This window comes from Urocitellus parryii, chromosome X (assembly GCF_045843805.1).
Source record: "Urocitellus parryii isolate mUroPar1 chromosome X, mUroPar1.hap1, whole genome shotgun sequence".
Lineage (NCBI taxonomy): Eukaryota > Metazoa > Chordata > Mammalia > Rodentia > Sciuridae > Urocitellus > Urocitellus parryii.
This window is the reverse complement of record NC_135547.1, coordinates 78,361,508-78,387,689: the sequence shown is the minus strand read 5'-3', so window position 1 is coordinate 78,387,689 and position 26,182 is coordinate 78,361,508. Positions and strand designations below refer to the sequence as shown.

The window sequence follows — 26,182 nt, the reverse complement described above, 5'->3', positions numbered from 1 at the left end:
AATACAACCCAGTTGGTAGAGTGCTTGCTTCCTATGCACAAGGCCCTGGTTCAATCCACAGAACCATGAAGAAAGGGGAAAAAAAAAAAAGAAAAAGGCAAACTGTGACAAGTTAGATCTTTGGCTCACTCCTTGACAGCTCTCTGACATCTCTAGATTACTGAACAGTTAGGATTATGCTGCTTGGAGCACTGTCTGATTTAGAGATCAGACAATGAGATGATGGGGCGGCAGGAGGAAGAAGGGAGGTGGTTCTGTTCTTAACAATGCAAAGATAATTCAAAGAAAACAGAATAAGAAATACTGCAGTGGGAATCAGGCAACCTTAACTTCAGTTCCAACTCTGCCATTAAAAGCAAATCCCAGCCTCCCCTCTGGAGACAGTCATTTGTATTGGAATTGGTGACCTCAAAGATATTTTTGATATATATAACATTTTATATCATTCTATAATATGGTTCCCCAAAGCTTAAAATTAAATGCAAAGAATTGGTTAGAATATCATGTTCATGAGGCCAAACCAGTGAGTTTAGATCCTGCATGCTTCCCTTGTTCTATGATCACTGTCCTCTTAACCCTTGCCCATAATCTCAAAGATAAGAATCACTGATCACAGTGAGGCCTGAATCAATGTGTTCGGGATACATTCTCAAAAGTGGTATAAAAATGCCACCTGAATATTAGGAAAACAAGGCATAAGCTGCTGAAAACCATAAGGTCTGTTTGTTGGAAGCCAATTAAAAAGATTTCAAAGGAGGAAAGACCCTCTTAAGAGGCTATGTTTGTGGCTGGGGCTGGGGTTGTGGCCCAGTGATAGAGTTTCTCGCCTAGCATGCATGGGGCACTGGGTTCGATCCTCAGCACCACATAAAAATAAAATAAAGATATTGGGTCCACCTAAAAATCAAAAATAATTTTTTTTTTAAAAAAAGAGGCTATGTTTGGGGCTGGGTCTCAGTGGCAGAGTGCCTACTTAGCATGTGGGAGGCACTGGGTTCCATCATTACCACCACATAAAAATAAACAAGTAAAATAAAAGCATGCTGTCCAGCTACAACTAAGAAAAAATTTTTTTAAAGAGAGTATATGTTTGAAGGGAAAAAGCAAGTGGCAAGGTAAATTAATTAGTAATCTATAGCAGTACATGCCACTGAGGTTTGCACACAAATGTGGAATATTCCAAGAAAACAAATGGAAGCCTGATAGCGGTAGGTGTTCCATCAATTTACCTCTCCTGAGAGGGGATCCCTCCATTTTCCACTGTGCCCTGTGGCTACTATGTATTGAAAGGTCCTGGTTGACAGCAATATTCTCTCCTTCATTTTACACTATTGAAAGTCCTTCCATATCCATAATCTCATACATCTTTACAGTATTCTTGAAAGGCAAGAGTTACTATATTCATCCCATCTCATAAATGCACCAAAGACTCAAATATCAAAGCTGGTCAGATGTGGAGCCAGAATTTGAATCTAGACAGTTTCATTCCAAGTTGATCACTTTCTCTGCAAGACCACATTCATCTACCTTAGAGGCAAAGTCTCACTAAAATCTCCAAGGATCCCCTAACCTACTCTTTATCTATGAAAACTTTAGGAACATCAGGGATTTATCTTTCAAAAGCATTTACAAGTCCCCTTTATATCCCTCTGCTATCTGTTTGGATTATCATTTATTCTACTCTAAATATCTACATCGCTGGGCTGGGGAGGTGGCTCTAGCGGTAAAGAGCTTGCCTGGCATGCGCGGGGTGCTGGGTTCGATCCTCAGCACCACATAAAAGTAAAATAAAGATGTTGTGTCCACCGAAAACTAAAAAATACATATTAAAAATTATCTCTAAAAAAAATCTACATTGCTGCCCACCTTTTATTTGCGAAAATTCTTGTGAACTGTACACAGTTCAGGATACTTTCTTAAATATTTAAACATTTTTTTTTTTAGTTTTGGTTGGACATAATACCTTTATTTAATTATTTTTATGTGGTGCTGAGGATCGAACCCAGGCCTTGCATGTGCTAGGCAAGTGCTCTACCGATGAGCCACAACCTCAGCCAGGATAATTTCTTTGACTAAATAAATCACAACTGGACTCTCAGCTATCTCAGGTCTGCTGGTGGATTGGATTTCCTTATTCTACCTTCTACCAAATAATTCAATCCCAGTCCAAACTACTTGAAACACGTATTTTTTTTTTTAATTCCCACACCAAACCCAGAATATAGAGTTGATTTCAGGAAACAATGTTTTCTATTTACTATAGTATGTGTGTGTGTGTGTATACATACACATATATACACACACATACATATATATGTGTGTGTATTCATAAGTAGTATATGATATCAAAATAATATAAAATTGGGTATGACAGACAAAATCAGGCTCACCAAGTGTCCTGATTTTTGCTAGAAGATTACTAGTCAATTTTCTTGGTACTTACAACTGGAAAATTCTAGTATCCCCTAGAGAATTTTCTATATTTAAATATCTTATGAAGAGTTAAGTATTAATCCCAGATATTCTGGGAGCTGAGGCAAGAGGATTGTAGATTTTTTAGAGTAACCTGGGAAACATAGCAAGGCTCTGTCTCAAAATAAAAATTTAAAAAAGGATTGGGGATGGAGCTCAGTACTTGCCTAGCATGCTGGATTCAATCCCAGGTAGTACAAATAAAATAAATATGTATACAATAAATTTATGTACATGGTCACTATGTCTTGAAAAAGTTGAAAGGGTCAAGACAAATATGAATATTTTTCTACTGAGGTTAACCAAAGGTAATTGGATGTACAGAAAGTAAAACCACTACTAAGGGTAGACTTTGGTATGTCAATCTCTGGGAAATAGAATTCACTCCATTTGCTTCATGATTACCTCTACTGTTTTTGATCAAATAGTTGTATATTTTTCTTCTTTAGTTTTGCAAGCTATAATCTCATCACTCATTTGGAAATCTAGAAAGCTTTCTATTTTTATTCTCTCAATAAAAATTCCCCTTGTTCTCAAAAAGAAAAAGGTTAAGTATTCTTTACTGGCAGATTTAAAGGCATGTGGCTTCCACCCTTACTATAAAATATAACATACAAGCACTTCCCACATAGCACATCCTACTTCACATTTAAGACCTCATCCACAAGAAGTATGTATATTTCCCTCATCCATAAAGTTTGAAAGGAGAATTTTAGGGGCTCATGGTGTAGCTCAGTGTAGAGTTCATGCTTTCACACAGGAGGCCCTAGGTTCAATCCTCAGCATAATTTTTTCTTTTCAAAACAAAAATATGAAACTTCTGTGTAGGTTTAAGTGTGCCACCTCTGCCTTAATATTTTGAATTTCAAATCTTTTTGAAATAGTACAATTACCACAAATAAAAAAATAATACAATTACCACAGGTACTGGGGAAACATTCTATAGTTTTTCATGCTAAGCTGTACTTTCCTGTTTTTAATGAATTCACAAGAATTAAGCTTAGAGTAAACAAATCTAATATTATTGCATATTAATCAGTTTAAAAAGCAACTTAGATTTCTTCCATAATCTGCTGAGGAGAGTCAAAACTTCTGTCAAGTAACTTCACATTCCCCACTCCTTACACTATACACTTATGCTTGGTAAATTTGTACTATTTTTTTTTTTTTTGATAGTGCTGGGGATTGAACCCAGGGCCTTGTGCATGCAAGGCAAGCACTCTACCACATGAGCTATATCCAGAGCCCCCTAATTGTAAATACTCGTTTTTTTAAGATGTAGATGGACACAAGCCCTTTATTTTATTTTATTAATTTTTATGTGGTGCCAGGGATGGAACCCAGTAACTCACGCATGCTGTATCACCGAGTCACAACCCCAGCCCCTCCTAATTTTAATATTATACTTCACAGGTAGGCTTGCAGGGTGAATGCAATGTCATTCAAAAATAACTTTCTACTTGGCCACATGCCAAACACTGGGCAAAACAAGGGCTCCCAAACCTGATGTATGCCATAAATTACTTATAGAATCAGACATAGCACTCACCAATGTGACAAGAGGTGAAATGTGAAATACGATCTTCAAAAGGAAGAATAAGAAAGTGAAGAAGAAAAAAAGATTTGCCCCGAAACACCCAATTCACTAACATAGATTTGCACTTTATTTTAATTTTGCATCCTGAGAATAAAATTTTATCTGACAAGTGAACAACGACAGAAGCAGCAGTGAAAGTTTCAGAGAGGCAGGTATCCTTCATTTTGGCACAGCTGTATATAGGTTGAGTTCTTCCAGGGGGATCATTCCTGGACTCAAGGGAGAAAAATGAATTCATTCCACAGGCTATGGAACACTACAAGATGCATGAAAGTTCTTTGTTTGGATAGACATATCCACTATAATTCTCTTCCGGTAATGCTGTCCCAACAGGAATCCACTGTCAAAAGTAGAAATTGTAGCCTTTTCAAGCAGATGTTTTGATCAATATCCACTTTCTAGCTATTTGGATGTCCTGTTCTCACCACCAAGACTCATTTTGTACATTGTTAGTCCAAGAATGGCAAACTAGCTTGTAGATTATATAATTTGAAACATTTATAACTTTTTCCAAAGTCCAAGCATTAAAACAATTTTACACTATTTGCTTACTAGAACAAACAGAAAGTTAAGAAAATAAGCCAAGATAAAAGCTTAAATGAAATAAGCAGGAATAAAAGCAACATTTGAGAAATTATTGCCTTGATTCATCACACCGAATTTATACAGAACTACTTTACGACTCAGAAATTGATATTTAGTCCAATGCTAGAATGTGACAGTATAACACTTTCCACATTTGCAATCCAATGTGTGTATATGTATGAGTTACAAGTACACACCTCAATGAATTAGCTCAATTACATCATCCTGAAACAGAAAAAAAGCTGAAGGCAAATTCCAACCTGAAGTTATACAGCCCAATCTAGCCATCACACAGACACACACACACACACACACACACACACTCTCTCTCTCTCTCTCTCTCTCTCTAGCCCCCCCCACCCCCCAGCATTTAATTATTTAGGGACCAGGTAAGCAATCTGTGGAAAGGGTCAAATAACCTTAGTTCCTTTATAAAAGTGGCTCCCAACATTTTTGCCATATACATCTCTTCATGATTCCTTCTTTATGTTTTGAAGTATATAATAATAAATTTTTTGTCATTTTTTTGTATTAATCAAAAGCACATAATCATTCACAGCTTCTAATCAGTGTTAACAGACAGAATTGAAAGAATATAAGCAAAATGCATGGAAATTCCATGTATTAGTTAGCTGTGTAGCAGGAATATTATGGGTCAAAGTATGGTTTCTAGTATCTTTTTTGAAATAATGCAAAAGGATTAAGGATAACCCTACTGCTAATTTCATCTACCCCAAGTTGGGAACCACTGGTTTACATCCCCTGCTTTTCCTCCCTAAATCAAGTATTAACATAATACAATAATTCATGTTTAATAAACAAGGAATCAATAACAAAATTTACTACTGATATATAGATAAACTGCAACACTCGTTCTGTGAAAGAAAAACATTACGACATGGATTTCAAGGAATCTCTTTAGAAATTACACAATTATGATATCCAGTATATATTTCTATCATCTTCAAATCACACAAATATGTGAAAAAATCCTCAATTCCCCTGTGAGGTAGGTCCAGATTATTGTCCCCACTTCAGCAATGAGGACATGAGGTACAGAGGAATTAAGCAGCAGAGCTAAGAATTAAACTAGAAGTGACTTGGGTTTGAATTCCACACCATTTCCCTTTCTACCAAATTTTATCAATTTGTTCCAAAAGATCTTTTTGAAAGTGTGGAACTTGATAAGACACTGAAGCAAATGTTGGATAGGATGTGAAACTCTTCACATTAAAACTTCAGAGTGGATCCTTCCATATCTCCATTGTTGTCACAGCTATAATTCTTGCCTGGATACCAACTCAATTGTGAGATTCCACATAGGCAAAGCTCAGAGACCTCAGACCTCAGTTCCTAGGGAATCTACATTCACTTTTATCATCAAGGTGGACTAAGTAAGGTCTAGCAGGCATCAGGTTCTTTGAGCCTGTATGATATTAACACACATCAACTACCAGCCAGCAAGCAAACTGAACTTTTACTGTGTACAAGGCACTGTGAGAGTTTCCACAAAGGGTAGTAGGTCTGAAAATAATCATTCTGAGATTCTGTACAATAAAACTTTCCTGTGGATTTCTAGAATCTCAGAATGTTAGATAATCTCTAATTTTCTGTCCAGTTCTAGGTTCAACCCCATAATTTTACAAACAAAAACACTGACATGCTATTTAAGTTAACTGCCTAGAGTCCACAATATTAGATCATTACTTCATATAGTATGAGTTTGACAAAGTCCACAGAAAATGGAACATATTCTCAGGTTGACATCATCAAAATAAAAAGGCTGGCTCAGAATCAGGTAAGGGAAATTAGGGAAAGATAGGGATATATCTATAAATATATACCTATATCTATTTATAAATATATAAATTTATAAATAGATATAGATATATCTTTATAGATGTATCCCTTTTCAGCCCACATATTACATGAACAGGTATTAGTAAACCTATTCCTTTTACTGAAAATTCTAATAGTTTACCACTTAAGGGAACTTGAATAACTTGAAAATTGTTTTGCAGAATAGATTTTGCTTTAAAAGCAGACTTTGCTTTTAAAAGCAGATTTTGCTTTAAAAGGAATAGGAGGACCCAATTTTAATGAATTTGAGCACTTATAATCAAATTAGCAAAAGGTATTTCCACTATGTGAAACTTCTCCCATTAGTCAAATGAATATAATTTATATATCTTGCTAGACCAATATAGTAAATTCTAATGAAATATTGTTTGGGGTTTTATGTTCAAGTAGTAAGGTTTAATTTTTTTTAAAGAAGTGGCTTATCTGTAAACAAAATTATAATGCTAATGATTTTTTAAAGCTCTCATACATTTGAAAAACCCTATTTGTTCAAAGGCTTACAAATGTTACTGAACTTTACTTAAATTATCAAAAACCACAAATAAATTTCATTAAAATGGCAGAGTGATAAAAATCAACATGATTTAATTTCTCAGACATTAGTGTTTAGAAGTCATAAGAGTATGGACATTAAATACTTAAGTGGGCTTTGGTAGGATTTCAGTCAATAACCACTGTCCTTCCAAAACCATGTTAAATTACATGTTTACTAGCATTAAAATTATACAATTTTTTAAGTGACTGATAGTCCTCTTCTGTAATATTTTGTCATTAATATATCACATGATCGGAGGAAAACAAGGAAACAGAATGTATAATAAATAAAAGATACTCAATATGTCTTATACCTAGTCGAAAGAACAATTTCTAATCTAATGATCTACTAATTCATTCACTCTGCTTCCTTCCACATTATCTTTGTTCAGAAAAAGACAAGGCACTTTTCCACTTTTAAAATTTGACTACTCGCTCCTAAATTAACATGGGGACAAGAAGGGAACAAAGCGAAGAGGACATGTCTGTAATGGGGTTAATAAATCTTTAAATAATACTTGTCTATATTTTTATCAATACTACATATGCTCTTGGCCTTTTGGATGAGCTTTAAAATTATCAATTCAATCAATTTGTTAGGACAGAATCTTTGACCAAACAAGAAGCATTGGAAAATGAATTTCAAAGAACTATTTTAACTTGTAACTTTAACACCTACTGAGATTTATATACTTTGGCAAATACATGTCATTTTTCTCTGGAAACCACCATGGAAGATTTCATAAAGAAATATTATACAACAAATTCAAAATTACTTTTTTCAATTGAAAAACAACTTTCACAAAACATTTTACTAACCGAATGGAAAAATACAAGTATGCTCTATCCTGAGGATAAAAATAAAAGCCTCAGTGGGGGAGGAATTAATCACCACAGTGTACTCTTGTCATTTCAGTATTCACTGATGCCAATCTCATTAAAAAGAAAACAACTCCCCCAACACTCCAAAATACCCAATTGCTAATCAGCCTCCTAAAAGGGAAAACAGTTTGAAAAAGCCATCACAGGACAGAGAAAGTGATAGAAAAAAGAAAAGAAAATTGGGTGTTTTCTGGGTAGTTTAAGAAATTAAGATTAATTAACCAGAATAATGAAAACTAAAAAAAAAAAAAAAAAGAGTGATTGGTTAAAATTAAAATTACACATTCTGTCAAATTGTTTTTATGACAAATACAATTATGTCTTGAATTCTATGTTCTGTTACCTCCAGACACACTATTCTTAATATCTGTTTCATGGAAACAATTCACCACTTCCCATTGTTTAAACAAAACCAAGTATGATTTATACATGGCAGAAAAAGTTACTATGATAACCATATGTTCAAATTCTAAGGTTACAGGAAAAATAAGATTATAAGGGTTGACATTTAAAAACAATTATTCTATCAGTGATAATTAGAAATTCTATATTATGCTGGCAATCAGTTTTGGTATTAAAATGTCACAGTCTGAAGCATAATTTTAATGACATTAGCTGGAACATAAACCACAGATACAATTTTTCCCTGATCTTAACTAGAAAACAAGACAGTGGGTATGTATTTTCAGAGGTTTCCACCATTTCTATAAAAATACACCTTCAATTTTGCAGCAGGCAGACACATGATATTTGCAGGCATACATAATATATTAAAAGAGAACTGGGGTGGTTGGGTGGCATGGGGATAATGGAGCTCCACAGAGTCTTTGTGCAAACAATCATAATCTCCTATCACATAGTGTCTCTTTTTTTTCTTTTTCTAATGGTCAAGGACTGTGAACTTCAAATTAAGAATGAATTTTAAAAGTAGCCTAAAAAGGTTTCACCTTATGTGAAGAAATGATTGTTCTCTTCACTGGGATGAATGCTTGCCTAAAAAAGCTTACTAAAAGCAGCAAGATTGTAAGATGACAAATAGAATATTATTCAATCCCAGACACTTTAAATTTATCTTTAGCACTATGAATTACAAATAATGCCTACACACAGGCAAACATCTGTCTTTTACTTGAAGTGATACAAAGCTTTTGTTACACTAAAATTCAAAATTAGTAGAAGGAGTGGTATTGTCATTTTAATTGTGAAGAGAAATAGCGCACATACCAATCCAAGGGCTGGCTACTTGGGTGGTAAATGTACCAACTAAAATACTTTTGTCTACACACCTTTCTTCATTAATAATTTCCAAATGTTTAAAAAAATCCTCAAAAGGAGGATTAAAAGTATTTTATTAACCATGATTCAGCCACTCCATATTATTTTGGTGTAACTTAAGTAGCTCTGTTTCCCAAAACAGACTATCTGAACTCCAGATAAAGGTTAGCAGTAGGTTTCATGAGACTCTAGATTACCTTCCAAGACAAGTAAAATCTCAAGATACTTCTTAAAAGTCAAAATTGTGTGTATTTTCAAAGGAAAGGCAATATACAAAGGGAAAGAAATGAAGGACAGTGAGGCTGTGAAATTGCCAGATGTCAAATAAATTCTTTGGGGGTGGGGGTGGAGTTCAAAAAAGGAAATACTGAATTAAATGGCAAAAAATAAGGTTCTTGGGTTTGGATGCAATGCACAATATCTGAGATAATGACTTCAATTTTAATCCACTTGTTACATTGGGCAACCCTGCCCTACACCTGAAATTTTAACATGTTTATTATGGCTTTGCCATAAAACAGCATGTTAACGACTCTACATTCAAAAGGATGCTTGCAAACGACATTCATATTAAAATCTATGCGAATTGTTGGCAATACAATAAGAGTAATATTACATTCTGTAAACCATGGCATAACATATTTTACATTATGCAAAGAGACAATATTTACAAGTGTTTAGGAGTTTAAATATTTTATCCACTAACATAAGTGATACTTTAGCAAAGTGCAGGACAAACCATTGCTATTAATTGCATGTCCTTTAAAAGCAGAGTAAAACCATTTCTAAAAGCTACCAAAAGCTTATTTAAGTGTGTCCAGTAAGGGATTACAGAGCATTAAGTAGCCTAAAAAATGATGCATATTTAGAAACAGTGAGTATGAAAATTATAAGGCAGCATGCTCAAAACAAGGTTTTTGTTTTTTGAACACCAGCACTGATGTTTTACTTTTAGTGGCAACTGTGTGTGTGTGTGTGTGTGTGTGTGTGTGTGTACACATATGTATATGTGTATTTATTTAAAAACTGAGAGTGCAAAACACAAGCCTCATTTAACAACAAAAAAAATGTGCAAATTATCTTCTTAAACCAACAAAAATAAAAGAGTGAGGAGAATACTCTACCATTATAAAGAATAACTTGAACACAGCGAAGGAGACCATCTTCATTCCATAATCATCTACAAGGCACTAAGGGTAGGAAATGACAGGAAACACAGAAGTGACTGAATAAAACTCCTCAGTCAGGTCGGAATATGGGATATTTTGGTAAGAATTCTATTAGTATAACCTGCAAAATAAAAACAAACAAGAATATGTTGACAAAATGTTTTTAAATTAATATAACTTATATATAACCCAGAAAAGCTTATACTCATTGTCACATGACTATCTTTTGATCCTATATTATAAAAAGTAAATACATAAAACAGTTATGTAAATAACTTACCATAAGTTGTGATTAGATTGGGGATTCAAAAATTAAACAGGTAAACAAAATTACTTCCTGTAGCTAACAGTTGTTATTACCTGATTTACAATAACTATTCGTTTGGGGAAGAGAAGCTAACCCTATTACTTATCATATGCTCCCTTCACCTGTATTTTAAAAATCAAAGTAGAAAGAATTAAAACTGTTGTACAGATTACAAAAAAATTATTATGCTTGTGTATTTTTCCATCAAAGCATTAGTTGAGGATTACTATCTTTTGCAAGTTGTATGTGAAAAATATGAGCATCCAAATGGATTGACTAAAATAGTTTATTCACAGGAAGGTTCAGAAATAATAAAAACAAGATTTTTTGTGTGTGTGTTTATTTTTTTTTAGTTTTAGGTGGACACAATATCTTTGTTTTATTTTTACATGGTGCTGAGAATCGAACCCAGGGCCTCACACATGTGAGCGCGCTACCAGTTGAGCCACATCCCCAGCCCAAAACAAGATATTTTTGAAGGTTATATCAATAATAGATTTTAGTTTTGTGGCCATTTTCACATTTTTCTAAAAACTATTCAAAGTGAAGAGATACTATAATAATCCTTATTTATGAGATGCAAATTGATGTTTATTATTAAATATATATTGCATGTCAGAAGCCTGAAGCTAGGATAAATTTAATATTTTTGATGTTAAGAATGCTGAATTGATATTAGCTATATGTGATTTTATGTTATGACCAAGGTTGTATAGCTTTCAGTAAAAAAAAAAAAACTGAACCTGCATTAAAACCTAACTTTTTTCACTAAAAGTTAAATGTCAGTCAAGAAAAAAACAAATACTCCATTGTGTATAAATGCCACATTTATACACATTTATACACAAAAAATGCACTAAAAAATGACAAAATCATGGCATTTGCAGGGAAATGGATGGCACTAGAGCAGATTATGCTAAGTGAAGCTAGCCAAACTCTTAAAAACAAATGCCAAATGTCTTCTTTGATATAAGGAGAGCAACTAAGAACAGAGCAGGGAGGAAGAGCATGAGAAGAAGATTACCATTAAACAAGGATGAGAGGTGGGAGGGAAAGGGAGAAAGAAGGGAAACTGCATGGAAATGGAAGGAGACTCTCATTGTTATACAAAATTACATATAAGAGGAAGTGAGGGGAAAGGAAAAAAAAAACAAGAGATGGCTGAGGATGTGGCTCAAGTGGTAGGGAGCTCCCCTGGCATGCATGCGGCCTGGGTTCGATCCTCAGCACCACATACAGACAAAGATGTTGTGTCTGCCGAAAACTAAAAAATAAATATTAAAAAATTCTCTCTCTCTCTTAAAAAAAAAAAAAACAAGAGAGGGAAATGAATTACAGTAGATGGGGTAGGGGGAGGGGAGGGGAGGGGAGGGGAGGGGAGGGGAGGGGAGGGGAGGGGAGGGGGGATAGTAGAGGATAGGAAAGGCAGCAGAATACAACAGACACTAGTATGGCAGTATGTAAAAATGTGGATGTGTAACCGATGTGATTCTGCAATCTGTATGGGGGGGGGGAAATGGGAGTTCATAATCCACTTGAATCAAATGTATGAAATATGTCAAGAGCTTTGTAATGTTTTGAACAACTAATAATAATAATAAAAGAAAAAAAAGCCAAAATATGAATTCAGAATTCAGAAGTTAATTTCTATTTTATGCAAGTTTTGATAAGATTACATTTAGAAATATTTTGTCCAGTAGAAGCTGTTCTTACCACCATATGCTGTGGTTTGTGACTGTGTTAAAAGAAGATAAGATTGTACAATATTTTTAGATGAGCACACTAGTTGAGACTTAACATCTAAATAATCGTAAACTTTCAAGATATTTTAGGTTGGCTACAAAGCTAAAGAAGATGTAAGCAATCTGAGGAGAAAAAAATAGCTGACAGATGATAAATATAATAAAATGTTACATTTAGGATGAAATACAAAAAATTTAAGTAAAACAACTTCATACTTACATACTCCATCATATTGCTAGTTTCGCATTTCCTTTTAGTCAACTTCCAGTGCAAAGCAAGCTAAGAAAGTACAGTTTTGTTAAGAATTTTATGTTAACTTAAACTAATTACAATTACAACCTATACATCTGAGTTAAGTCACAGCAAATAATATAGGCATAAGATATGAAACAGGACTTAAAATACCTTATAAAACGATCTATTAAATAGTTGAGTATTAGTTCTCTAATCCTTTCATGGCTTGAAAAATCCCCATTTAGTACTTTTTTCAATTTAATAATTAAAATAAATAAATGAGGCACCCATTTGCTTAGCATTTCTTACCTTGTGATATAATCTGTTATTTTCCCACTCTAATAACTTCTGAATTGATCTTCTGGTCTGAGGAAAAGGATAAAGACTTTGTTACAAGATGAACTGCAGAACTTTGTTTACTCTGTGTATCTATAGTTTCCTGTTTACTTGTAATTCCCATTTATTTCTCCTCTTGGTTTTCTATTATAAATCAGAAAAAAATGCAATGTGACTGATAGCAACCACCAAGTTAAAGTTAAGTAAAAGAAGAGGCAAACAAATGGAAAACGTTCTACTTTTAAAATAATTAAACAAAATAAATAATTTAAATAAATGTTATGTTACATTATGAAAGGGATGTTGCAAATATAATAAACTCAGAGGGCTCATTTACAGTTGGTTAGATCAGCAACAATGCCAGCTGGAATATATCTTGGGGTCATTACACTTGACAGAATCCAGACAAAATCAGGATACAAAATAAAGAAATTGAATTAGTAATTAAGAATCTTTTCACAAAGAAAAAAAAAACAGGACCAGATGGCTTCAATGATAAATCTACCAAACATTTTAAAAACATCAATCCTTCACATATTTTCCAAAAAATAGAGGGAACACTTCCCCCAACTCATCATCTGAGGATTGATACCAAAGCTAGACAAAGACATCACAAATGCATAAAGAAAACAAAAGATGAGTATCCTTCAATAATATAAACACAAAATTCTCAACAATACTAGATTGAATCATGTGTAAATGGAATCCATCCAAGGAATACAAAAAATGAACTAACATATTACATGAACAAAAGACAAAAAACATGTGATTGTCTTAGTAGATTTAGAAGAAGCACAGACAAAATCCAACATCCATTAATTATAAAAACCCTGGAGCCTGATGCAGTGATAGTTGTCTGTATTCCCAACAACTGGGGAGGTTTAAGCACGAGAATCACAAATTTGAGGTCAGCCTCAGCAACTTAGTGAGGTCCTAAGCAACCTTGTCTCAAAATAAAAAATGAAAAAAAGTCTGGGGTGTATAGCTCTGAGGTTAAGTGTCCCTGGGTCCAAACCCAAGTACAAACAAACAAACAGGGCTGAGGATGTGGCTAGGTGGTTAATCACCTCTAGGTTCAATTCCTAATATCAAAAACAAACAAAAACCCTGAAAAATTAGGACTAGAGGGGAACTTCCTTGGCCTCATAAAGAACAGCTATGGAAAACCTACAGCTACCATCATACTTTATGGAGACAAACTAAATGTTTTCCCCCTAAGACTGGGAACAAGACAAGGACGTTTTCTCCCACCACTTTTTTTTTCAACACCATATTGAAAGTTGTAGCCAGAATAATAAACAAAAGGTATCCAGATTGGAAAAGAAAAAACTGTCTTCATTCACAGACAAATGATTCTGTATGTAGAAAACCCAAGGAAACCACTAAAACACTACTAGAACTATAAGTGGTTTAGCAAGTTTGCAGAATAAAAGACTGTGGTAAGCAGAATTCTGGCTTCTATGATCTTGAACCCCTAGCATTTCACCTGTGAATATTGTTACATTACAGGGCTGGGGATGTGGCTCAAGCGGTAGCGCGCTCGCCTGGCATGCGTGCGGCCCAGGTTCGATCCTCAGCACCACATACCAACAAAGATGTTGTGTCTGCCGAAAACCAAAAAATAAATAAATAAATAATAAAATTCTCTTTCTCTCTCTAAAAAAAATATTGTTACATTACAAAAGGGATGCTGAAGATGTAATTAAAGTTACTGATCAATTGGTTTTCAAATAGGAAGATTATGCGGGATGTGCCTGTAATCCCAGTGGTTCAGGAGGTTGAGGCAGGAGGATCCCAATTTCAAAGGCAGCCTCAGCAATAGCAAGGTGCTAAGCAACTCAGTGTGACCCTATCTCTAAAAAAAAAAAAAAAAAAATACAAAATAGGGTTGGGGATTGTGGCTCAGTGGTCGAGTGCCCCTGAGTTCAATCCCCAGTAACCCCCCCCCCAAAAAAAGAAAAGAACATTATCCTGATTTATTTGTGGAGTGCCAATGTATCAATAAGAGCCCTTAAAAGCACCATGTTGGCTTTAAAATGGAAAAGGTCACCTAGAAAGTTTAAGGAAACCCATTTTGCTAAAACTGGGATTGGAAGCATATTCTTTTACAGGATATTCAGACAGGAATGCAGCCTTGATAGCACTTCAGCCTTGTTACACCCTAATGAGAAAACCCAATTAAGCCATGTTGTACCTACACTTCTGATTATGAAATAATAAATGGTGTTACTCTACACCACTGAGTCTGTGAAAAATTTTGTGATCTTTAGGAGGCAGGAGGATCACAAGTTTGAGGATAGCTTCAATAATTTAGGGAAACCTTAAACAACTTAGCGAGATACTGTCTCAAAACTTAAAAAAAATAAAAACCTGAGGATGTAGCTCCGTGGTAAAGTGTCTCTGGGTTCAATCCCTGATAATCTATACCTCAAATAAACAAATTTATGTTACACCTCAAAGAACTAGAAAAATGGGGCTGGGGATGTGGCTCAAGCGGTAGAGCGCTCGCCTGGCATGCGTGCGGCCCAGGTTCAATCCTCAGCACCACATACAAACAAAGATGTTGTGTCCGCCGAGAACTAAAAAATAAATATTAAAAATTCTCTCTCTAAAAAAAAAGAACTAGAAAAACAACAAACTAAGCCAAACACTTTTTATTATCATAATTATTAACATTGTACAAATTAATGGGTTTCACTCTGGCATTTCCACACATACATATATCAAGCTTTGATTTTGTCTCCCTTGCCTTCTCCTATCCTCTTCTACCACCTCCCATTCCGTGTCCCCCAACCTCTCCTAATCTCTTATAGCCTCACTTCTACTTTCAGGTCATTTTTTTCCTTTTAGTTTACACATGAGAAAAAATGTGTGATACTTGTCTTTCTGTGTCTGGTGTATTTTGCATAAAATGATGTCTTCCAGTTCCATCATTTTCCTGCAAATGACATTTTATCTTATGGATGAATAATACTACATTGTGTATATATGCAATATTTTCTTTTATCCATTCATATGATGGGCCCCTACGATAAATCCATATCATGGATATTGTGAATAGCACCTCAATAAGCAGGGATCTCTTTTGTATGCTGATATCATTTCCTTTGGATATATACCCAGGAGTAGTATAGCTGAATTATATGGTAGTTGTATTTTTCAGATTTGGGGGGAAACCTCCATACTGTTTTCCATAGTGGTTATACTAATTTACATTCCCACCAAGAGCATATAAAGATTTCCTTTTCTTCACATCATCTCCAGCATTTTTTATTGTAGCCATACTGACTGGAGTGAGATGGAACATCAATGTAGGTTTGATCTGCATTTCTCAATCACTTTTTAAATTTATTATCTTGTAGTTCAGTGGTTTTTTATTTTTTGTGGTGCTGGGAAATTGAGCCCAGAGCCTTGTGCATGCAAGGCAAGCACTCTACCAACTGAGTTATATATATTCCCAGCCCCATTTCCCTATCACTAAAGATATTTTTTTTTCATATAATTATTGGTCTTTTGTATTTCTTCTTTTAAAAAGTGTCTGTTCAAATCATTTGTCCATCTTTCAAAATATTTTTATTACTGATGGACCTTTATTTATTTATATGTGGTGCTGAGAATTAAACCCAGTGCCTCACACATGCTAGGCAAGTGATCTACCACTGAGCCACAACCTCAGCCCCATTTGTCCTTTTTTTTTTTTTTTTTGGTCATGCTGGGGATGGAACCCAGGGCCTTGTGCAAATGAGGAAAGCACTCTACCAATGGGCTATATTCCCAGCCCTGTCCATTTTTAATTGACTTACTTGTTCTTTTGTTGTTCAGTGTTTTTTTGAGTTCCTTATATATTCTAAATATTAACCTTCCTCAGATATATAGCTGAAAAATATTTTCTCCCACTTGGTAGATTGTCTCTGTTGATTGTTTTCTTTGCTGTGCAGCTTTTAAATTTGCGTAATCCCAATAGCTAACCAATAGAACTGTGCCCTTTCAAGATGAATGGATAAAGAAAATGTGGTATATATAAACAATGGAATTATTCAGCCATAAAGAAAAATGAAATTATGGCATTTGCTTGAATATAAATGGAACTGGAGACTATCAGGCTAAGTGAAACAAACCAATCCCCCCAAACAAAGGCCAATGTTCTCTCTGATATATGGATGCTAACACACAATGTGGGGGTAGGGAAGAATAGAAGTACTTTGGATTAGACAAAGGGGAATGAAGGGAAGGGAGGGGGAATGGGAATGGGAAAGACAGTTGAATGAATTTGACATGAATTAATATATGAATATACGAACAGTGTAATTCCCCATCGAGTATGCATAATGTCAAAATACATTCTACTGTAATGTATAAATAAAAAATAAATAAATTTGTGTAATCCCATTTATCAATTCTTGCTTTTGTTTTTTGGGCTATTAGACTCCTATCCAGGAAATCAATGTTTCCTATCCAGGAAATCACTGTTTGTACCAATATCTTAGTCTTTTCTGTATGTTTTCTTCACATAGTTTCAAATCTTACCTTAACATCTTAGATCTATTTTGGATTGATTTTTGTTCAGGGTGAGAGATAGGGACCTAGTTTCAATCCTCTTCATGTGGATAACCATGTTGGGGGAAAGGCACACTCAAGGATGTTGGGGGGAAAGGCTGGTGAGACTGTAAACTGGTGCAACTAATCTGGAAAGCAGTATGGAGATTCCTTAGAAAACTTGGAATGGAACCTCCATTTGACCCAGCTACTCTACTCCATGGTCTATACCCAAAGGACTTAAAATCAGCAAACTGGAGTAATATAGCCACATAATTGTTTACAGTAGCTCAAGTCACAATAGCTAAACTGTAGAACCAACCTAGATGCCCTTCAATAGATGAACAGATTAAGAAAATGTGGTATATATACACAACAGGATATTACTCAGCATTAAGAGAATAAAATTATGGCATTTGCAGGTAAATTATCCGGATAGAGTTGGAAAATATCATGCTAAGTGAAGTAAACTAATCCCCAAAATACAAAGGCCAAATGTTCTCTCTGATAAGTGGATGCTGGTCCATAAAGGGGGGGGGGACATGGGAAAAATGGAGGAACTGTGATTAGGCAAAGGGGAGGGAAGGAAAGGGAGGGGATATGGGAGCAGGAAAGATGGTGGAATGAGATGGACATCATTACCCTAGGTACATGTATAACTACACATATGGTGTGACACTACATCGTGTACAACCAGAGAAATGAAGAGCTGTGCTGAAATTGTGTACAATGAAACAATATGCATTCTGCTGTCATATATACCTAATTAAAATAAATAAATTGAAAAAGACACACAAAAACCTTGTATTCTATACTTAAAATCGCTAAGAAGTTAGATCTTATATTAAGCATTCTTACTGAAAAGAAAAATAGTAAAAGTGGTAGGAGGAATCTTTGAGAGGTACTGGATATGTTTGTTGGCCTTGGTACTGGTGATGGTTTCCAGGGTATATATTCATTGTCAAATTCATTGAGATACAATAAATATGTACAGGAGAACAGACTGAATACTTATGTCCCTCTCCCTCAAATACAGAGGTGGGCCATTTGGGAGGTGATTAGAGTTGAGTTAGGCAATTCTACTATGAGGACAAATTAGGCTCCATCTATTAACTAAGAAAGTGGGCCTTCACCATTCACCAGATCTGCTAGTACCTTGTGTATGATGCTGAACTATAGGAAATCATTTCTTTTTGTTTGTAAGCTACTCAGTTTAAGGTATTTTGTTATAGCAGCCTGAACAAATTAAGGTATAAAGTTCTTTTTTTTTTTTAAGAGAGGGAGAGGGAGAGGGAGAGAGAGAGAGAGAGAATTTTTTTTTAAATATTTTATTTTTTAGTTCTCGGCGGACACAACATCTTTGTTGGTATGTGGTGCTGAGGATCGAACCAGGGCCGCATGCCTGCCAGGCGAGTGCGCTACCGCTACCGCTGAGCCACATCCCCAGCCCAAGGTATAAAGTTCTTTACATGTCAATCACACCTAAAAAAGTGGTTTACCTAAAAAAGGAAAATCAATATATTTTAATGATAAACACTGAATGCATTAGAAATAAGGAATATTGGGGCTGGGGATAGAGCTCAGGTGGTAGAGTGCTTGCCTTGCATGTACAAAGCCCTGGATTCAATCCCTAACAGGACACACACACACACCAAAAAAAAAAAAAAAGGAAGGAAGAAATCTTATTCAACATGTTATGGACATATATCAAAAACATATGGCTAACATTATAATAAATGGTAAAAGAATGAAAAATATTTTTCTAAGATAGAAACATGATAACAATAACTGGAAATTCTAGCCAGAGGAATTAGGCAAGAAAAAGCATCCAAATTGGAAGGGAAGAAGCAAAATGGTCTCTGTTCACAGATGACATGATTTTATAGTAGTAAATCCTAAAAAATCCACAAAAAATCTGAGACCTACCTAACAAATATAGCAATGTTGCAAGATATATATCCATTACAATCAAGTGTGCTTCTATAAAACAATAAACAATCTGATGGAAATTAAGAAAATAGTTGTATTTACAATAGCAGAAAAATACTTAGCAGTAAATTTAACCAAGGAAACAAAACACATGCAGAAAACTGTAAAACACTGCAGGAAAAAATTATATATACTTAAATAAATGCAAACATCCTCAGTCTATGGATGGGAAGACTTTATATTGTTAAAATGAAAATATGATCCAAAATAATCAATAAATTCAGTGCAATCTCTATCAGAATCCCAAAGACTAGTTTTTTTGATAAAAATATAAAATTCCATTCATATGAATCTCCAGGCACCCCTATTAGCTCAACAATCTTAAAAATGAAGAGCAAAGTTAGGTAACTCATACTTCCTGATTTGACAAATTACTATAAAAGCTACAGTAATAAAAAATATGTGGTATATAAATTACAGACATATGACCCAATGCAGTAGAATAAAAAGTCCAGAAAAGAACTTCAAGAATGTCAACCATTCAATATTCTCAACAAATGTTACATGGAAAACTGGACATTCACAGGTAAAAAATGAAGTTGAAGCTGTGCCTTATACTACCTATAAAATTAACTCAAAATCCATCAAAGAACTAAATATAAGAGCTAAAACTATAAAATTCTTATAGGAAAATGGGAGATAATCTTGATGACACTGAGTTTTGTAATGATTTCATGAATATGATGCCTAACACAGTCAAGAAGAGATAAAAAGTGTAATTGGATTTCATCAAAATTAACAACTTTTGTGTATTAAATAGTATTATCAATAGAATAAATAGATAAACCATAGATAGAGTACTGCAAATCATATAATCTGGAAAGGGATTAATAGCTAGAATATATAAAAACATCCACAACTTAAGAACAGATAAACAATCTAGTAACAAAATAGACAAAAGACCTGAACAGACATATCTGCAAAAAAAATTTACAAGGATTGGGGGTATAGCGCAGTGGTAGAGAACCTGCCTTGTATGTATGTTGGTGAAGATCTGGATAAATTGGAACTCTTATGGACTCCTGGTGGGGATGCAAAATGGTACAGATTGTATGGAAAACATTTTGGTGGTTCCTTAAAAAGGTAAACAATTGCCATATGATCCAGCAATTGCACTCCTAGGTCATATCCCAAAGCACTGAAAGCAGAGACTCACAGAGATGTTCATCAGAACATTACAATACACAGTAGCTGAAAGATAGAAACACCCAAGTGCCAATCAATAGATGAATGGATAAACAATATGTGGTACATAAATAAAATGGATTGCTACACAGCCATAGAAAGCAATGAACTTCTGAAACATGATTCGGTAAGGATGAACCTCAAATACTTTTTGGTAATCAAAATAAGCCAGGTACAAAAGGAAAAATATGATATTATTTTACTTATATGAAGTATCTAGAATAGGCAAACATGTAGAGATGGAAAATAGGTTAGGAGTTCTAGGTTCTGAAGGAAGGGGAAATGGAACTTATTACTTAGTGGCTATGAGTTTGGAGTAATGAAAAAGCTTTGGAAATAGATAATGGTAATAGGTGTAAAACACTTTGAATATAATTAAGGCCTCTGAATTGTACACTTGAAAGGGTTTATTAGCTAACGAAGAGAGAGGAATTTCTAGATGATAGAAAGATGATCCCACTCTCTGATGAAAGCATTGAGCTCTAAATAATTTAAAGCTGACTGAACACAATTTGTAATGGAAGTTTAGGAACCCCCAAAAGAAGCAAATATGAATTTGAAATACTTTAAACATCCACGGCCAAGAGGACACAGGTTCATATAAAAAGGAATTCAATTTCTCAAATTAACATATATGCCATGCTAAGACCAGAAAAAATATAATTAAAGAAAATTATGATGTCAATGTCCGATTAAGCTGGAAATGTCAACAAAGAGATAAATGTTATTTAAAAGAACCAATGGAATTCTGAAACTAGAGTATAAGAACTAAAATTTAATAATTCAATATAAGGGCACAAAAGCAGAGTTGAGGAAGTAGATTAAAAAATCATGGACTTGAAGACAGATTAAACAGCTGGGTGTGGTGGTGCACGGCTATAATTCTAGCTACTCCGGAGGCTAAGACTGGAGGATAACAAATTTGAGGCCCATCTGGGTAACTTAGTGAGACTCTATCTCAAAATAAAAATTTTAAAAAAGGAGCTAGGGATATAGCTCAGAGTTTGATCCCCAATACTAGGAGAAAAGGCAGATTAAAAGCAATTGTGCAATTTTAAGAACAAAGAGAAAAAAGAATAAAGGAAAATGACCAAGGCCTGAAAGAAATGTTAGACATCATTAAGTTTACCAACATACACATAAATGGGAAGAAGAGAGAGCAAGAATTAAACAGAATAACAAAATAATGGCAGAAATCTTCTCTAGTTTTATGAAAAATATTTATTCACACATCCAAGAAATTCATGGAATTCCAAGTAGGATAAATACAATGTGATCCAATAGAACTTTCTTCAGAAAGACAGAACTTTCTTCAGAAAGACAGAAAATGCTAAAAGCAGCAAGATGAAAATGACTTGTCGTTTATAAGATTAACAGCTTACTTCTCATTAGAAACAATGGAGGATAAACAATCAAAATTAATAAATGGAAAGAAAATAAATGCCAAACAAGAATCCAATGTGTAGCAAAAATAACTTTAAAAGATGAAGGTCCATGTAGGAATGTAAAGAGTTTAAAAGTAATCTCTCCTGACCACACAAGAAAAAATGGAATAAACTGACAATCAACAACTCCTTTCAGATCTATCCAAGAGATGAGTGAGATGGTGGTGTACATGAGTGCACCAAATATTGAGGAAACAAAAAGGCAAACACAGAGAAGCACAATAAAGCAAAACTAGAGGAGAATGAACTCCATTTGAACCAAGACTGGTGTAACAATATCTAAATTTTAGTTGACAAATCACTGGAAGTTCATTGGAGAAAAGATTGAAATTTTAAAACTCCAGAGATTTCCAGTTTTGGGAGCAGCTTAACACACTTTGGTGAGTTTTACTCACCCTATCAAGTTCTCACAGTGATCAGAGAAAAAAAGCCCCTCATGATTCTGGTAGGAGAAGGAGAAATGTAGATATTTTAAAATATACCAAAAGAATTTTGCTCTTTTGATAAAGGGCTACCATTAAGAGAAACTATTGCACTCGTTCCTAAACAACTGTGGTTTTGCCAGAGCCTAAAAATCTTCAGGAAGGGGGGGAAAGAGAGAGAGAGAGAGAGAGAGAAACATTTATAAAGGTCATGGCCCAGGGGCATGGGTCCACTTAAAAACCTGAGGTCCAATAATAGGACTATATAATGCTTCTCCTTCCCCCATACCTTACCACTATATTAGTAGGGCCCTGGTATTAAAATGACAAATATAACTGAAAGAATGATGCATTTTAGTTAATACCTATTTAAGCCTCTAGGGAAATACAAACAAATATGGCTAGACAAAAACAAGAACACTGGAGAAAAGTTTTTAACCTCCAACATTTATGGCTACAGCAAACAGTAACAGCCTAACTCCTCATCAGATAAATTAATATACTATGAATACTAATGAACTTACATGCAGAATATATTCATTCGATCTCAGTACTTCCCATTCACCATCAACTCATATGGAATTTGAAATTAAAACAATAATGCCCATTTATCTTAGGACACCTCGAAATGGGAATATTAAGGCATAAATCTAACAATAATAAGACCCTGTCGACTATTCACACAGCACTGGTAAATAAAATTGCATGCATAGCAATGGTTAAATATGAGGTATCTGTGGCTGGAGATGTGGCTCAAGCCGCAGCGTGCTTGCCTGGCATGCGCGGGGTGCTGAGTTCGAACCTCAGCACCACATTAAAAAAAAATAAAAGAAATAATGATGTTGTGTCCACCGAAAACTAAAAATAAATATTAAAAAATTCTTTCTCTCTCTCTTAAAAAAATATGAGGTATCTTCTAATATGAACATTTTGTCCTTGAGCCTTTTCCTCATTTCCTTCTATTTTCAGTCCAGTGGACAAGTACAGGCATATCTAACAGAGATGGTTGAACAAATTCATATCCAAAAGTCTTTTTACAGAGGACAAACTTTCCTATGAATTTCAACATAAAATATACACAATGTTCTATTTAACTAACTTCTTGGTCATACACTGGCAACCTCTTTTTAACATCTAGAGACTAGATGTTGCAAAATTTAGACTTATTTGTCCATTATATACACAGCAAAACAAAATGCACAAAACATAGAAAACTGATGTCTGAAAATGTCCAAGTATGAACACACTGACCTCCTACCTCCTCCACATCACTGAGCAAGAACAGATAGTAGTACTCCACTGCTCACAGAGGTGGTTTAATAGTTCCATTCCCAAAAGACTATTTCATATGAATTTACAAAACTGGCTTACTAATTCTACTTTTGTCATACACTGGCAACCTCTTTAATATCTAGAAAGACTAGATGTAGATTAGGAGGATTCATTTGTATTCTATATACACTATGTACACATCAAAATAAAACAAAACCCATAGACAACTCTTGGCTCTCAGTAAGCACACTGGCACATTGCTCCTTAGGACAGGCACACAACTCTGTACTACTCAACAGGGGTTTGACTATTGCATCCCGCCAAAAAAGAAACCATTTCATAAGAATTTTAACAAAAAGAAATTTACAAAATGTGTTATATATTTTACCACTTCTACTTTTAACATATATCAGGCACTTTAGAACATCTAGAAAGCCTAGATTTTTTTTAAAGTACTTAGCATTTTCAACTAGGTATACACTAATGAGGAATAAAATGTACGCGCAAAACAATGGTTATTATAGGAAAAATGTTACTTAAAACCAGTCTGGCCCAGGACCTTCTTCTCATAGTCAGTCTCCTCCATGTCCAACAACCCACTGAACAAACAAAACCACTTCCTAGAGGAATCCATTTCAAAGTCACTTCCAGAAGGCATTTCTGATTTTTTCAAAATGGCCTGTGTCTTGTAAATGTTTACAAGACAAATTCATATCCATTTACAAGACAAATTTCATATCCAACTCTATCAGACGGCAGGCATCCTCTTTACCTTTAGGATGTCCAGATGCAGCACAAGTTTTAAAAGGTGGAGAGCAGCTTTTTCATATTATAGACAAAGGCCTTTTACAAAATGGGCCAGGAAATCTTCCCACAGGGTGGCGGGCGTTTCCAACTGGGCAGATGAGGTCTGTGACTCGACCGTTTCTCTCTTTGGTAGAAGGAACTCCAACCGCCCCAACACAAATCACCAACCACCGAACACCGAACACCAACCGCCCGAGGCCACTAACGGTTTCACCCGTCATCTTCCGGGGCTTCGCTCACCTTCCAGGACGGTTCTTGTTGGCGAGACAAGGTGCGGGTCTCGTGGAGACGGCGCTGAGCGCTCACGCTGAGCGCTCTCGGAGGGCCTGTGCGGCTCCGCGGTCCAACACGTGGCCGAGTTTTCAGGCAGCCACTCTCCTTTTTGGAACTTGAAGCCCCAGCCGGCCTCCGCGGCATTCGGGGCATTGTTCGCGGCGTTGTTTCGCGTCGGGCGTTGTTCTTCATTCGGGTAGGCGTTCGGGCGGGGCGTTTGGGGAGGCCGCCATTCTTCTGGCCATGCCACGCCCACCGCCACCTAAAAGGCGCCAATTCCCCAGAAGCGGCTTCAGCTGGGACCGGCAAGATTGAGCCAGGAGACCAGGCAGCCCGCGCAGTCCGTGTCCTGACTGGTTGCCGCCGCCATCAGGTCATCCATCCTGGGTGATAGGCTCACCTGTCCTTCACAGCCAGGGCCAGCCAGTGGGCAGTCGCAGCAGGAGCTCCAGGGATCTGCAGGGGAGGCTGCATCCTGTCCCAGGGGCCCCCAGCTCACCCGCTGGCCTGGGGCGGTGGGAGGGAGCAGTGGGTCCAGGAGAGCTGGCTGCACTCGGTTTGTGCTCTCCGTGCTCTCTGCCGGAGCTGACTTGGCAGTTCTCTTTGGGGGCAAGAGCCATGATGGTGTTTATGATATACAAATACTAGAGAGTGATGAGTTAGCTTCCTTTGTTTTTTGGTCAGTTTAATCTGGCTAACAACTATACTACATGTAGGATTTTTATCTTCTCTATTAAACTACAACGGTCACTATTGACATATCTTTAATACCTTTTGAGTCATCCATGTAGATTTTTTAAAATTTATGTATTGGTACATATTAATCATATAGACTCATGGGTTTCATTGTGGCATACACATACATGCACATAGCATAAATTTGGTCAATATTTCTCGCCAGTACATCCCCATACTTCCTCCTCACTCACCCTGCTCATCTTCCTTTACCCTGGTGGTTTCCCTTCCATTTTGTTTCTTTCTTTTTAAATTGGTGCTTGGTTATTTGAACCCAGGGCCCAGAGCCTCATGCATGCCAGGCAAGCACTTTATCATTGAGCCACATCCCCAGTCCCTTCCCCTCCATTTTCATTACATCCTTTTCTTCTTTTCCCTCTAACTTCCACATGTGAAAGAAAACATAATTGTCTTTCTGAGACTTGCTTAATTTGCTTACCATGATGCTCTCCAGTTCCATCCATTTACCAGAAAATGTCGTATTTCTTTCTTCTTCATGGCTGAGTAAACCCCCGTTGTGCATG

At 35.6% G+C, this 26,182-nt stretch overlaps 1 protein-coding gene across 1 annotated transcript in view; it reads right to left on the bottom strand.

Annotated features, from left to right (window-relative positions):
* Positions 1-26,182, bottom strand: part of Chic1 (cysteine rich hydrophobic domain 1) — a 95,359-nt gene that overhangs the window by 45,764 nt on the left and 23,413 nt on the right. The window contains exons 4-6 of the mRNA XM_026379675.2: positions 12,968-13,024; positions 12,644-12,703; positions 9,681-10,495 (exon numbers count right to left, since the gene is read on the bottom strand). Of these exons, the coding sequence (XP_026235460.1) occupies positions 10,445-10,495; positions 12,644-12,703; positions 12,968-13,024 (168 nt within the window). The 3' untranslated portion in view covers positions 9,681-10,444. Of the gene's footprint in view, positions 10,496-12,643; positions 12,704-12,967; positions 13,025-26,182 lie in introns of the transcript that reaches the window.